Genomic DNA, 15,436 nt, shown 5'->3' on the forward strand with positions numbered 1-15,436 from the left:
TAACAAGTTGAATACAAGGTCAGCCATATTTAATTAACTGATTACTTGCAATTTTCATCTGCCTCGTGGCATCATTTCTTATTGCACTGTTCCTTCCCATTTTCCTTAAGCTGAGTATTCAAAATATTTAAGTTATTTATATTAACTTAAATACAATGATGTGGTACACTTGGAAACTGCCAATCCAGTTGTTCCAAAAAAATGTCATTGGTAAAATCAAGTTAAAAAGTCTGTCCATGCATTTGAACCGTTCTAATTTTCATCTGCACTTGTAACCAAGTCATGCTCATTTACGTTGGTTGCTCAAACTCCAGCTAATCCACTGAACCCAAAGCTTCAGTATGTAGTGAGGTTACTTTATCAATTTATATCCTATTAAAGAGCATGTATATTTCTCTCCCACTTACAAGCATAGCATACATCATATGCTTCCTTTTTAATTAACAAAAACAATACAAAATACAGTAGAGCATCAGTTATCCAGAATAAGTGATGTCAGACCTCTTCTGGATAGCTAAATTTTCCGAATAATCGAAAGATTATTAAATGCTCTCGGTTTTTTTCGACTTACCGATAACGAACACAGACAACCTGTATCCCAGTAGCATTTGCACACACAGCAATTGTAACTTGTGCTTTCCTCATCCTGGTGCAGGAATTTCTTTAGGGTTTTTAGTATTCATATTAGTAATGGCCGCATGGTGCAAGAAAGCCTATGGCTTGTGCTGCACCAGCCAAAAAAAAAAAAAAAAAAAAAAAAACAATGATAAAAAAAATAATAATAAATAAATAATAATAATTAATAAAAAAAGGAAATTAAACCTATCATCCTATGCGCTTCCCTTACCCGAAAGTACTATCCAGATGACCTTTGAATTTCCCCAAACTGTCGGCCTCTACCACCCATGAAGGCAACCTATTCCAGTAATTTATAACTCGCTGGCTAAAATAAAACTTCCTGCAGTCCAATCTAAACATTTCCCCCCATAACTTGAATTTATGTCCCCTAGTTCTAGCATCATTTATAATCTTGAAAATTTTGTCCTCATTCATTTTACTGATGCCTCTCAGAGCCTTAAACACCTCAATCAAATCTCCTCTAAGGTGTCTAGTTTCCAAACTCTGCAACCCACATATTCGAAGTCTTTCTTCATAAGGACGCCCTTTTGCTGATCTCACCAGGTGAGTGACCCATCTTTGCACCCTTTCAAGAAGCTTGATATCTTTCTTTAGGTGTGGTCTAACAAAAGCCTTATATAATGGGATTATCACGTCCCATCTCTACTTGCAAAAGTTCGATAGATCATCGATAGGACACCATGGCCTTCCTTGCAACCAAGTCCCTTTCCTCCAGTACTGGGTTTAGTTGAACTCCACCAAGTGAATAAGTTATTTTGGGATTACTGTTTCCCAGGTGTAATACCTTACACTTTGTTGGATTAAAGCATAGCTCCCATTTTTCTGACCATTCCTGAAGTCTATCTAGGTCTCTCTCTCTGAAGAAGCTCAGCTTGACAGTGATCATTAACCACTCTACCAATTTTAAGATCATCAGCAAATTTAGACATCACGCCCTCTATTCCTTCATCAATGTCGTTTATGAAAATTAAAAACAACAGTGGTCCTAATACTGATCCTTGGGGAACCCCACTTCTTACATCAACCCAATCTGAGGAATAGCCATTTATCACAACCCTTGCCTCCTGCCCTGAAGCCATCCTGGTATCCATCTAAGGATTTTTCCAATGTCGAAATTATTCCCTAAATCCAGCTCATGAGTGACCCTTTCGAAATAGCGAACCAGATTTGTTAAACATGATTTTCCGTTTACAAAACCATGCTAAGTATCCTTGAGAATTTCAATTCGATCCAAATGATCCTGAATTCCATCCTTGATCATTGCTTCCATGATTTTCCCTACCACTGAAGTCAGACTGACAGGTTGATAATATCCCACTTCACTTTTAGAGCCACCCTTATGTATGGGAGATACATTAGCACTTTTCCAATCCAAGGGAATCTCTCCAGAGTCTAGTGATGCTCGCATAATTAGCCTCAATGGTTCAATGCACTCTCTTGCCACTTCCCTTAAGATTATGGGGTATATTCCATCAACTCCAGGAGTCTTACTGGCCTGTAGGCTCGAAAGTTTTTTCATTAAATAATCTTGCGAAATTTAAATATCATTAATTACATATTTTTCAACTTCGCTCCCACAATTTCCAATTGCCACAAAAGGTTTTTCATTTGTAAATATCGATGCAAAATAACTGTTGAGTTCATCTGCAATGGCAGCTGGTGTATTTAATAATATCACCTTTCCCTTACGTAAAGGTCCGATCTGGTTTGTCCTGCTCTTCTTGGCATTTATATATGTGAAGAATTCCTTATCCCCCCTCTTTGCTAGTGATTTCTCATAAACTGCCTTTGCCTGTCGAACCTTTTCTGTGGCTCTATTATAGATCACCTTGTAGCTGTTATAGGCTTCAGTACTTTTTATTGCTCTGTAACCTTTCCATGCCATCTTTTTCTGCTCAAGTAATGTGGCAACTTCACTATTCATCCAACTTGGAACCCTACTCGTGGAGTATTTTTTTAAATGGTACATACGCATTCAAGGCATCTGTGATTAATGTTTTAAAAGCATACCACAGTTCAAATGTTTTTGTTGAAATTTTTCTCGGTAATGCTTTCCATAATAAGCCCGTCTCATCAACATTGTTTTCTTTCTAATTAATTTGCTATAACTGAAGCAACCTTACTTTTAAAGGACACTCTGCCGATTCGTCTGCAGAAAGTTTCTCAACTTGAATATCTAGTTCACGTATACCATGAAAGACTGAAAAATATTAAACCTCTCGGTTTAAAATTTTTCAGCCAACCTGTGCTTGTCTTAAAATCTTCATTACCTCTTAATTTTCGATTAAAATCCAATGCTTTTTCACACAACATTGGGCCAGACACTGGTTCACCTAAACTTTGCTTCTGAAGAAACCACAAATAAAGTGTACTCTAAAGTGACATTTTCTTTTTTTGACATTGTCTTTTTCTTCTAGATCCTCCTTCACTATCCACATTCAACACAACTTCTGTTATAGCACTGGAATTTTTCTTCATGTTGTAAATTGTTGAAGCCCCCAACATTAAACTCTTTGGAGAGATTTCTTAAATTTTCACCTTTTCTAATTCTATTAATAATTTCTGGTTTTTTTTTGTCAATGTTAAACTACGCATTTTCTTTTCATTCACACTTTCAAAAGTAAAAAATTGAGAAAAATAATAAATCGCACAGTTATTATTCTTACCGAATTTGAAGCTAAACTAATCTGAAATTCACTTATGGTTTCCAAGAAAACCCAGTAGTCTCTGCGATATTTTTCTACAGCACATTTCTGAAGGTCACAACCATAAAACAATAAAAACAATTTGCAGTTTTCAGTTTATTGGTCTTTTTGTTTGTACAATCTGTTATAAATGGGTAGCAAACTCGATCTTTTGCTTATTAGAATCAGAATTCATTTTACAAACATGATCACTATAACTGATGCTTACTGTTAATAAAAAAACAGAAAAAAGGTCAGCCTTTAAAATTATTCTGGATAACTGGCATTCTACTGTAGTTTACTCTTGATGTCACTGTATTTTTCATGTATTGTGAAAATTCTGTTTTTTTTAAGGGAAGCATATATAATTTTACGTAATTTCTTAAAATCAAACTACCCACTGCAGCACCTTACAAAGTGATGTACTCACTTATTCAAGTCCTGCACTGAGTAACACTCACACAGAACATGAACACAGGCATGGAATGCATTTTGTACTCACTCCAAATATTCACTCACTCACTCCAATATTCACTCCAAATGTCAAATACAATGTGAGAAGCAACATGCATAATTGTCCAATTTTGCACGCAAAATTTGAAATAAATTTTTAAAAATTTCGAAGATGGAAGTGAATAATACTATTTTATATACAGTGGCAGACAAAAAAACTGCATCACCTTAAAAAGAGTAACATTTGTAGTGAAACATATGAGATATTGTTTGATTACAGTCATTTCGTTTGTCACGAAGCAAAGGTACTGCATCAGACAGTAATTGCAAGATATTGCATCAGAAGTTTCTGTAAATACGGCATTGGAAGGGTACACAAGCTCATTAGTATCCTGTTTTGCAGAGGTGTAAGTATGGCTCCATATGTTCAGTTGACACCAAGAAACAAGTGTAGCTGTTGCTCTGTCACAGGAAGGGCTTTCTACACGTGCTATCACTGATAAAATAGGCTGCCAACAGTCAACAGTATCTCAGGTGCTGAAATTAAAGCGTGAAACCAGTGATGTGAAGAGAAAACCTGGACCAGGCCATAAGAGAGTGACTACGCCTTGCCAAGTTCAATATTTGAAATTGCTATGCTTTCACAATCACCATGGTAGTGCTCCTGATCTAAAACTGGGCTTTTGAGATGGCCTCTGGTGAAGAAAAAACTGCACAAACTATCCAAAGATGGCTTTCGGAATGTGGTCTGCATCTATTGACCCAAGAAGAAGCCTTTGTTGATCCAACAAATGAGGAAGAAGCAACTTGCTTGGGCTAAAATGCATGTTTCATAGACAAAAGAGCAATGGGACACTGTCATTTTTCTGACGAATCGAAATTCAAGCTCCATGGCTCGGATGAGAAACGATATGTCAAAAGACAAAAATCGGACTGTAAAGTTACCCGCCAGTCAGATGGTCTGGAGATGCATAACAAGCAAAGGGGTGGGGCAAATTAAGTTTATTAATGGAACGGTGAATACAGAAACCTACACTGCTATCTTGGAGAAGTGCCTGAAACCCGTTATTAGGGATCAGCACACAGACGTCCAAAACTGCATTTGTCAACAGGACTCAGCATCTTGCCAGACAGCAAAACTGGTAAGTTTGATGCTATTTAGATTTAATGATGAGTTTGTCTTCTTGTCTCACAAGGCTTAAAACATACTTACACCAATGTTTTCCCTCATTTTTCTCCCTTAAGGTGCAGTCATACCTCAAAAATGCTGGCATTACAATGTTGGACTGGCCCAGCAACAGTCCAGATTTGGACCATATTGAATATTGCTGGTACACAATGTCATCTAAAATTGCTCAGAAGAAGCCAACAAGTAAGATTGTAAGGGTGAGCATTGTAAGGGTGAGATACTACAAAATTGGGCAATTGTATATCAAGAAGTTGATTAACTCTATGCCAGATCATTGCAAGGCTGTAATTGCAGCTCGGAGAGGAACAACAAAATATTAAGAACTTATTTTGCTGATTTATAGTACACAATACAATTACGTTAACTTTTCATTTCAGTTTGTACACGTAACTGCAATAAAATGTATGCTTGGTTGACATGACTGCCATCCTGGTGAATATGGGCTTGGCATACCCAGGATCCTGAGCTGGATATCATCATTTTTCTCTTTCTTGGTGATTCCCTTTTACTTCTGACTTTTGTTTCTCTCTCTCTCTCTAGCCAGGTGGGAAGGAGCAGCAGTGCGTAGCACAGGCTTCTTGATTAGACCGGGGTTCAAGCCTGTCACCACCAAATACGGAGGATGCGGAAAGGTCAGGGAGTGACCACCGCATATTCCCGGAACAATATGGCCTTAGTTGCTAATGCTCCTAAATAACAAATAATAATATCTCTCTCTCTCTCTCTCTCTCTCTCAGGGTAACCCAGAAATTCTTTTTTGGCTGGTGCAGAAAAAGCCTCAGGCTTCCTTGCACCATATGGCCAATTATAATAATAATAATTTGCATGATTTCACATATTTCCATTAATTACGCATTTTACCCTTTGGGAGGATATTTATGGCAATTAGGTATATCAGGTGGAGTCTTTTAATTGGATTTCATTCACAGAGATATACATCCCATCTAACAAATGCATTTCGAACATTTCTGCAACCCACAATGCAGCACAAAACATTATTTGCATAAATCACAAGTGATGAAGTTTTTTTGTCCACCACCGTATATACACAGGGTGTGGCAATAAACTTCCAAGACTGGTACAATAAAAAGAACACAAAGTGAAGGGGCTCAAAAAGGTTTTATTTTTATTCAATGTAATCACCACCCGATTAAATGCAATTATTACACCATTCTAAAAGTTTCAACAAAGACACCCAAAGAGATGATGTCCAATGTTTCTTCTTTATGTCCTCAACATCCTGAAATCTCTTTCCTGTAAGGGCAATCAGCTTGGGAAAGAAGAAGAAGTCTGCTAGTGCTAGATCCGGAGAATAGACTGGATGGTTGATCTGCACATTACTTTCATCAGAAATATCTTCACAACAAGTGGAGAATGGGTGGAAGCACTGTCTTGCAATAAGAACCATCAGCCTTTCTCTGGAAATTGCATTATCCTTACTCAAGAAATGCAATAGTCTTTGAAGCACGTATATATGTAAAATGCAGCATTGACTCTCTCTCTCTCTTCAGGTACAAATTCTTTGCTGTCTGTTTAAAAACATTATTAGCATCGTCTTGATTCTAGACTTCTGTAAACAAAACTTTTGGGGCCTTAGTTATGGTTTTGAAGTACACTAAATGCTCTGGAGCTTTGTCTCTGGGTCATACCGAAACACACAACATTCGTCTCCAGTGATAATACAGTTGAGGAAATTGGGATTGTCTTAACAAGTGTGGATGAAGCCTTCATATGATGATGCTCTCTGTTGCTCCTGCTCATCCATGGGGCTGTGTGGCACAAATTTTGAATAGCCTCTCCTTTTCCCCAAATCTTTGTGCAGAATTTCACGAATCATCTTCTTATTCATATCCAACTCATCAGCAATCATTCCGAGGATCAAACAATTTCCCACACTTTTGCAACTCTGTCCTCATTTCGAGAAGTTGATGGAGTCCGACTTCTTGGTCATTGTGAACAGCCTCAGGTCCATCTTTGAACCACTTATACCATTCAGACACACTCATTAACCCCGGGGGCTCACATCTAGTGAGTATGGGCTTGGCAAACCCAGGGTCCTGAGCTGGATATCATCATTCTTCTCTTTCTTGGTGATTCCTTTCTACTTCTCTCTCTCTCTCTCTCTCTCTCTCTCTCTCTCTCAGGGGGTAACTTGGGAATTTTTTTTTTTTTTTTGGCTGGTGCAGCATAAGCCTCAGGCTTCCTTGTACCATATGGCCATTAATAATAATAATAATAATAATAATATGACTATGTTTCATCGCCATAAACAATTTTTAACATTTCTGTTGCAGATTTTCCCAGTTTAAAGCAAAATTTGATATTTGTTCATTGCTCCATTGCAAAATCGTGAGACACAGGACATTAATACTACTAATGCAACTAGTTGTTACTTGCAACCTGTCAGCCTAATGGACAATCTCTGTACCATCATCTGTTGGAGGAAGTTAGAACTACAACATACCACTTCCATTTAGTTTCAAACTCACTGAACATGATGTTGAACAAACAGCACCAGTACATGAACTTTAATGCCACACTTTTTATTTATATATATATATATAATTATATTATATTTTTATATATTATTTGTACACAAAAATATATTTATGCTTATACATATGAATATGTCAATATACACTCAGTGATCACTGAATGGTGACCACCCCATCCATAATGGCCTATGCCACATAGCTCACAGTATAAAAAGCCTAACACATATCACAGAATTTCAAAAGAGTATGATTGTCAGAGCTCATGTGTGAGGTGCTTCCCTATCAGAAACTGCAAAAATTGTCCGTTACTCGCAGGCCAGTGAGGTTAAGGTGTACAAAAAATGGTGAATTAGTATTAGCAATGGCCACATGGTGCAAGGAAGCCTATGGCTTATGCTGCACCAGCCAAAAAAAATAAATAAATAATAATAATAATAAAAAAATAAATAAAATAAAATAATAATAATAAGAAAAAATTTTTTAAAAAATAATAATTAATAAATAACAGAAAAGGAAATGGACAACCTAAACATTTCCCTCCTCCCATAGGTAATTATCCAGCTGATCTTTGAATTATAATAATAATAATAAAATAACAAAAAATAAAATGATAAGAAAATGGTGAGGTTGTCAAAAAATTCAAGGACAAATTGGATGAGATTATGAGAAGTGTGGTTATTTTCCACAAGACTAGCCTTTCTTTGGAAAAAATGCCTAGTAGGACATATTTCTATTGAAGAAAGCTCTATGTCTGAGTTTAAAGGTGCCAAAGACAGGGTAACATTGCAGGTTATAAATTGAAACCTTTAACAGTTTATCATTCAGAAAACCTGTGGGCTTTTAAGGGCACTGACATGAAACCATTTCCTGTACATTTCAGGCTAACTCAAAGGCCTGAGTGACAATAACCATGTTCAAAGAATGGTTTATAAATGTGTTTGTCCCTGAAGTTGAAAAATATTGCTTACAAATGTCAGTACCTTTTAAGATATTAATGTTCCTTGACAATGCTCCCAGTCATAAATAGCTAGATGATCTGCACGACACAACAAGGTAATATACTTCCTTCCAGATACAATGGCTTTGATTCAACCAATGGATCAGGGAGTTATCGGGGCATTCAAAGCTTATTACATACAGACAACATTTTCTGATGCTGTAAATGCAACAGAGCCAAGGAAGATAGATCTGTGATAATTTTGGAAGACATTTAACATCCTTGATGGAATACACAACTTTTCAAGAACCTGGAATGATGTGAGAACAACTTGTATGAGCAGAGTTTGGAAAAAAATTTCTAAAACATTCTGAGCTTAACGACGAAGGCTTCAAAACAAAGATGAGCTGACGTCTTCTGTTACCAAAGAAATTGCAAAGTTAGCCCAGGAGTTTCAGCTTTTCCTGGAGAACGAAGATGTAGATAAGCTTGTGGATGAACGAGGTGAAGATTTAACAACAGAAGACTAAGTTGAACATGCAAAGAGTTGAGGAACAAGGGAGAGCCAAATCCATTGAGAAATCGGAGCAAGCCACCCAAGAAGCAGTTCAAATTAAAGGAAATGGCAGAACATTTCGTAAAATTCAGGAAGGTCTCGCTATGTTTGATGGAATAGATGGAACACCGAACATTTCTTGAAAATAGAAAGAAAAGTTCAAGATTCCTTATCGGCTTAATGCAAAATTTATGAAGAGGGAAAAAAAGCATAAGAAACAAATGAAGATCAAAGAGTTCATATCACGTACTACCTCCCTGACCTCTGCTCAGCCTACAACACCCTGTGATTAATGTTCCTTATTAATGCTTCAGGTTCATTTTAAGTTACCTTGAGTTTATCACCTGAAGTGCATAGACTTTGATTCATTGTGTGGTTTAGACCAATTTTCTTAAATATGTACACTTTGGTTTTAATTTCCTTAGTAGCCCTTATAAAGCCTACACGGCATACAAAATACACATCAGTTTTTACAATACAATAACGTGCATTTTTTTTCTTCCTTTTATATTTTCTTTTCTTATGTGCCACTCCAGCTACTTCACTGCTCTCCCCAGATAAAGTTTTTAACTGTTATGGTATATAACTATTTTTCTTGATTCTTCTAAGGATATTATGTGGATTTTGTAATTTTGACATATCAGGGATATAGTAGAAATATTTTATTAGTCATTCCCGAGTAATTTTCGACTTAAGTAAAAAGTCGTGGAACATATCTCTTACATGTGTTGGGGTAGACTGTATTTTGCCTCTAAGATGAAAAACCATTAATCTTTTTTAGTTTCATTTTCAACACAGCTGTTCCAATCATTCTTGCTCCTGCAAGTCATCTTCTGCTCAATGATGCAATTCATTAAAAATATTACACTTATTGTGTGATACCAAAATTACACAATGAATACAGAATAGTTGTGATGTGCCACGTGCAGGCCTATGTCTTTTTTTTTTTTTTTTTTTTTTGACAGCATTTCTAAATTTCTAATACAATTAATGATGCATGTTGAAAAATGAAAACATTGACTGAGGAATGCTAAAGTTGACATTTATGTTAGTCTGATATATAATTTTTTTATTTCAAATTAATGGCATCTGAGAAGATGTTCCAGTATAAATAAATAAATATATTTTCTGTTTATATTCCTGGACAACCACAAAAAGTCAAGAGTACACAGGACAGAGACAACACAAGAACATCACTGTATTTAGCAGTATGGCTTGAACTGCAGTAAACTGAAATACTTAAAAATGTACCCTCATGTTTGACCATTCAACTACAGCACCTACATGGTTCTCATATCACTGAAGGAATCTGAACCTTGATCTTTCCAAAAAAATTTAAGTGATAAGTCCATTTAGTTAGAGGTCTCCAATGTAGTTAAAAGAACAAATGCCTTAATTCAAAACTGACATAACAACAAACAAAAAAAATTATTTAATAGGAATTTTAAAAATGATATGGAACTAAATAAATCATTTTTATACAGTGTTAAAAATCACAAATACTTTAATAAATGACTTACCTCCATTTTGCAGCTTCACTCAGAAGAACCATTACGTGATCCTTCAAAGTCTCCTTGAATTTGCTTATGTTGTATAATGCATCCCCAACAACACTACAGGTAACAAGCAACACACTTGCTACAATTGTTATAACAGTAATCTGATCACTCACACATAGATATCTGGCTTTATCCATGACCAGGGTCTAAGAGAAAAAAATAAGCAATATGCAACTGTTCTTCTAATACTCTACTTAGAATTAAACATGATTTAATATTATAAAAAAGGGAAGAACAAACCAATGCAAACAAATTGCAATACACTTACACAGCATGAGTGTGTATGTGTATGTGGTAGAAAATGAAAAAGACCTGGGAGTAATTGTGCAGTCAGATATGAAGTTTTCTGAGCAATGAGAAACTGAACAATAACCAAGATAATAGGTTTACTATTTGCTTGATGACCATTCTGCATAGAAAGTGGGCATGGCGGCCTTCTTCAAAGACGGCTGAGATGGTAAGATTGATAAATGTTCTGTTGAGACTAACTGTTCCTTCACTAGAATACCCAACCTATAAACTTCCAAGATTTGTAATCAGTCCTGTTCCTGTAACCTCTTGGGAAATTCTATATATATTGTAAATTGCAGCAAACGTGTGTTTTCACAACTGCCATTTGAAAATAAACGTTATGATTTTGTTCACTGTGTTATTCAGTTACTCAATTTCAATTTTGCATGTGGTAAAATATATGCAGTGGAGAAGGATATCATATATAGTAACAGAATAAACATTAACATGTGCAAATGTATCCCCAATTCACAAAACGAGTTCAGAGGGTAACACAAAGAATTGTAGACCTGTTAGCTTAACTTCTGTTTTGGGGAAAATAATAGAGTCACTATTTAAAGAAGTGATGCAGGATCACCTAGACAAGACTGCAGTAATACTTCCGACACAGCATGGGTTTGTTAAGGGGAAGTCTTGTCTGACCAATTTGATTGGATACTATGATATGGTCATAAAGGAACTGGATGTAAAAAAATAGCCTATACTACCCTTTTCAAAGTTTATTTTAAATCCATAATGAGATCAAGGAAAAATTACAATAAATTATTAGCATTTGTCCAATTTTACCAAAATTAGTGGGTCTCGGCTCAATCCTGATCCTAATATGTACTTTCTTTGACTGCATCACTCAAATAATCTTGTAGGAATGTAATCTTTCATCCCACATTGATTTTACCAATATATGTGCTATGACATATTTCCATAGAACAATAAAGTATATCAGAACTGGCTTGCATTAATATGTCCATTTTCACTTTCTATATAAATATATATAAAATTTATTTAGCTTGCAACTTACAACCAAGAGTGGGAAAATTTATCTCTTATGCAAATGGGAAGTCAGGCTTTCTAATTCCTTGCCTAAGTCCTCCATGACAGTATCATAGTTTCATCGCTCATTCCTCATTTTGAGAGTAGTTATGGGTACAATTTCCATCCATGACTGGAGCCATGACTGGAGAAATTTCTGAAGTCCTCAACCAAGGTTATAGTTAGTCAACCTCAGCCAGAGGGGTTCCCCCAACCTACATATTATATGGGTTTTTCAGCCTGCACAATATGCAATTCGGCCCATGAACAAACAGAAATGTCTAATTTGCTGATGTGCCTAAAACCAAACAACAGCAAGTGACTAACTATTGGCTACAATTTCTGCCAATCCTTCCTGCCCCCCCCCCTTACATTCTGAAAATTTGCATCCTCATCAAAACATAGCTGTCCTGCTAGCATTTTGCTTTCTAACTCCTGAACTGATCCTCTTTTTAAATCTCTTTCTACCATGTCAAACACAAAATATCATAATGCAAAATTCTGCAATGGGGGAGGGGAAAATGAGACCAATGTTCAGAAAAACCTATTGCTCAAATGGAAGCTCAGAAAAGTATAATTTCAATGTAAATGTCTGGGTTTTTTATTCATATTTCTGCATGAGGACCCCAAAAATCAGAGTTGTACCTCTGTAGCCAGATCAATGGAGATATTGAGTGTGCATACAGGGAAGATCAGAAATGCCATTCCAAATAGGTTCTGATCTGACAGTATTTCTCCAGATGTCCTTAAAACCTGTGCACCAGCACTAATCCATGCTTTTTGTGTCATTTTTTCATTTCCTTATATTCCACTAATTTTTTTTCATTCTGAATGAAAATTTGTGCATACATTCCCCAGTCAATTCTTAAAAGAGATGATAAATCTCTACTATCCATTATCATTGTAATGTGGGAATCATTAACTGGCAAAACGGTAACTGACAGCTTGATAACATCTTGGCTTAGATCACATGCCTTCGGAAAATTCCACAGAATAGTTTCAAGAAACTCAAATTCTTGCAAAAAAATCACTATCAACAAAAAGTCACTTAAAAAAACTTGTTCCAGTGAACTCTTCAGAGGGATGATAAATCTCTGCCATACATTAAGTTTCCTTAATACCTAAGATCAACCATATCTAATATACCTAAGTGACCTAAAAAAAACCATAACTAAATATATATACCTATGACTTTTGTGAAGGTAATATTGCAAAGACAGCTGTTACTGAAGAAGTGGTAAGAAAATTCCAAGGAACATTTGACTCCATTATATACATATTTCCAGATTGTAAATAAAAATAAACCAACATAGGTTTGAGTGCTTTATTATCTTAAAATAACAGTTTACCTATGCACCATGCCACTCAAGGAATATCTAATTGGAAATCCCATCCATAGTTTTACCAATAACAGTAAACTATGTGGTGATTGCAATCATGAACTTCTTGTTTGTTTCAAGAATTGACTGTGCTATACAGACTTTTTTGCCCCTTCTATGACAAGGGTTCTGTTACTCCAGCCAAAATTTTAAATCAGAAATCTGCATATACATATCAGTATCTAACTATTAAGATGACAATACTACAGCTGTAACATAACATAATTTAATGTAATATAAAACTTACCTCTGGAAAAACTGTCTTTTCATTCCACTCAAGTACACTCATATACGCTTTTATCAGCACATTTGAAAATGAAAGTACAGGAGTGTTTACTCCTGCATCTACTGAAAGGCTGTCATTAACAACTTCATAATTTTTCTTCAACCACTCTTTTGTTAACTTCAACCCATCCATTTGTGGAGATAATTCTAAATTTTTAAGAAATCATTATTGAATTATAATTAATTAATATAATTTATTCAGTATTATCAAACTGTGAACAGTGAAAATCTTTATATCGATGTTTAAATTAAACCTATTTCATATGACTTGAAAAACTGACCTAACTAAAAACATATAACATTGTTAGTTATATTTTTTGCATTTCTCTGTTGAATTATCAGAAAAACAAAATTACGTTGCTTCAAATTTTATTTTTAATTCCTTTAGAAATTGTGTTTTTATACATAATATAAACAGACAAATTTATTATAAAACTGTAGAGCTGAGTAAATAGACATCACAATATTTTTGTGCTTCATTAAGTTAGGTATAGCAGAGTGCTTGAAATGGGGTAGATTAGTCCAGAGTTGAGTAATCATGAAAAAAAAACAATTAATATAACTGTTTTATTTAAAGAGTTAATTTGAATTAAACAATTTATTAATCCAATTTGGTTATCATTTAGCTTTTGCAGTCGGAATTTTAAGAGGTTCGCATAATTAATTAAAGTTGTTAAAGTCTGGCATGCACTTTGAAGTGTGTGATTTATGTACTGATGTTGGAGGTGCTCACCACAGAATACAGTAATTGACAGACTGCTAGGAATCTCTCTCTCTCACAGATATGGCATAATCCATGATACAGTCATTTAAAAAGATACTGATCAGCTGTTTTGTATTGATATCAGTGTAAGAAAAAAAATTGCAGGTATTATTTTAAGTGAATAGTTTATAATTATAGCAAACCAGGCAATGATATGATACACAAATTGGGTGGCTTCAAGTGAATATTTAAATAATTTTTAAAGCAGAATTATTATTATTTTTTTTTAAATAAGTGTGGATAATCCGAGGGGAATGGTTACTTTTATTTATTATTATTCATTTTTTTATTTTTTTTAAGCTACTTCTTTCAAAAAAAACAGAAAATTATTAAAAATATTTAAAAAGATTTATAACGCCTTCCATTCCTTTTAAAAAATGTATTAGTCAAGCCATTCCAAATTTCATTAAAATCAGACAAACAGAAATCTGGTAATTTTTTTTTTTTTTTTTTTTACATACAATTTGTATATGAAAAAGAAATTCATAGGTTAAATGTATAATGTATACTGTTCACTTTAGATAGTCTGTATACACACTTTACTCATATTGTTATGAATGTGGTAACACTTGTGAAGAGATATACCTTCGCAAGTAATACCGCTTGTAATATAAAAAATAAATAAATAAAAAAAACACCATTAGGCCTTAATACCTGAAATGCCTTCCATCTAAGTTATAAATAGATAGGATAATGCCCTAAGAAAAACAATGTGGATATAATGTTTAATTGATAATTATTACAATAGCATTAATAACACAGAACTACAGCACCAATCTGACAATTAAAAACACCAATTTGAAAATTAATAGTTTATTCCTTAAAGAGAAAAGAGATAAAAAAAAAAAAGAGTATAAGGGTGGAAAGTAATAAATATTATACAGTTGTTAATAAACTGAACAACTAGGCTTAGTTCTATCTTAGTAACAAATTGATAAGGAGATAACTATGTTATCTCCTTATAAACATATAAGGAGATAACTATGTTTCCTTCATACAACTAGCTGTTCAATACAGCTAAATACGCCTATCACATTTCTTCATATAAAATCAGTTTATATTCAGGTGCTGAGTGCCAAGCGATTGTGACTGAGCAATTTCTCTGTGCTTTCACTGCGATTTTCTAAAAGGTGAATTATAGTTATCATTTACGTTTCTCTCCTTAATAAATCCTTTT

The 15,436-nt window shown here is 34.7% G+C and overlaps 1 protein-coding gene across 3 annotated transcripts in view; it reads right to left on the minus strand.

Moving 5' to 3' along the window:
* The window catches only part of LOC150089194 (T-complex protein 11-like protein 1), a 177,383-nt gene that overhangs the window by 32,407 nt on the left and 129,540 nt on the right, over positions 1 to 15,436 (minus strand). For all 3 annotated transcript variants that reach the window (XM_090388342.1, XM_090388351.1, XM_090388335.1), the window contains exons 7-8: positions 13,459 to 13,643; positions 10,474 to 10,658 (exon numbers count right to left, since the gene is read on the minus strand). In XM_090388342.1, the coding sequence (XP_090244468.1) occupies positions 10,474 to 10,658; positions 13,459 to 13,643 (370 nt within the window). The remainder of the gene's footprint in view (positions 1 to 10,473; positions 10,659 to 13,458; positions 13,644 to 15,436) is intronic.

This window comes from Mastigoproctus giganteus, chromosome 2 (assembly GCF_048544385.1).
Source record: "Mastigoproctus giganteus isolate SK-2022 chromosome 2, ASM4854438v1, whole genome shotgun sequence".
Taxonomy (NCBI): domain Eukaryota; kingdom Metazoa; phylum Arthropoda; class Arachnida; order Uropygi; family Thelyphonidae; genus Mastigoproctus; species Mastigoproctus giganteus.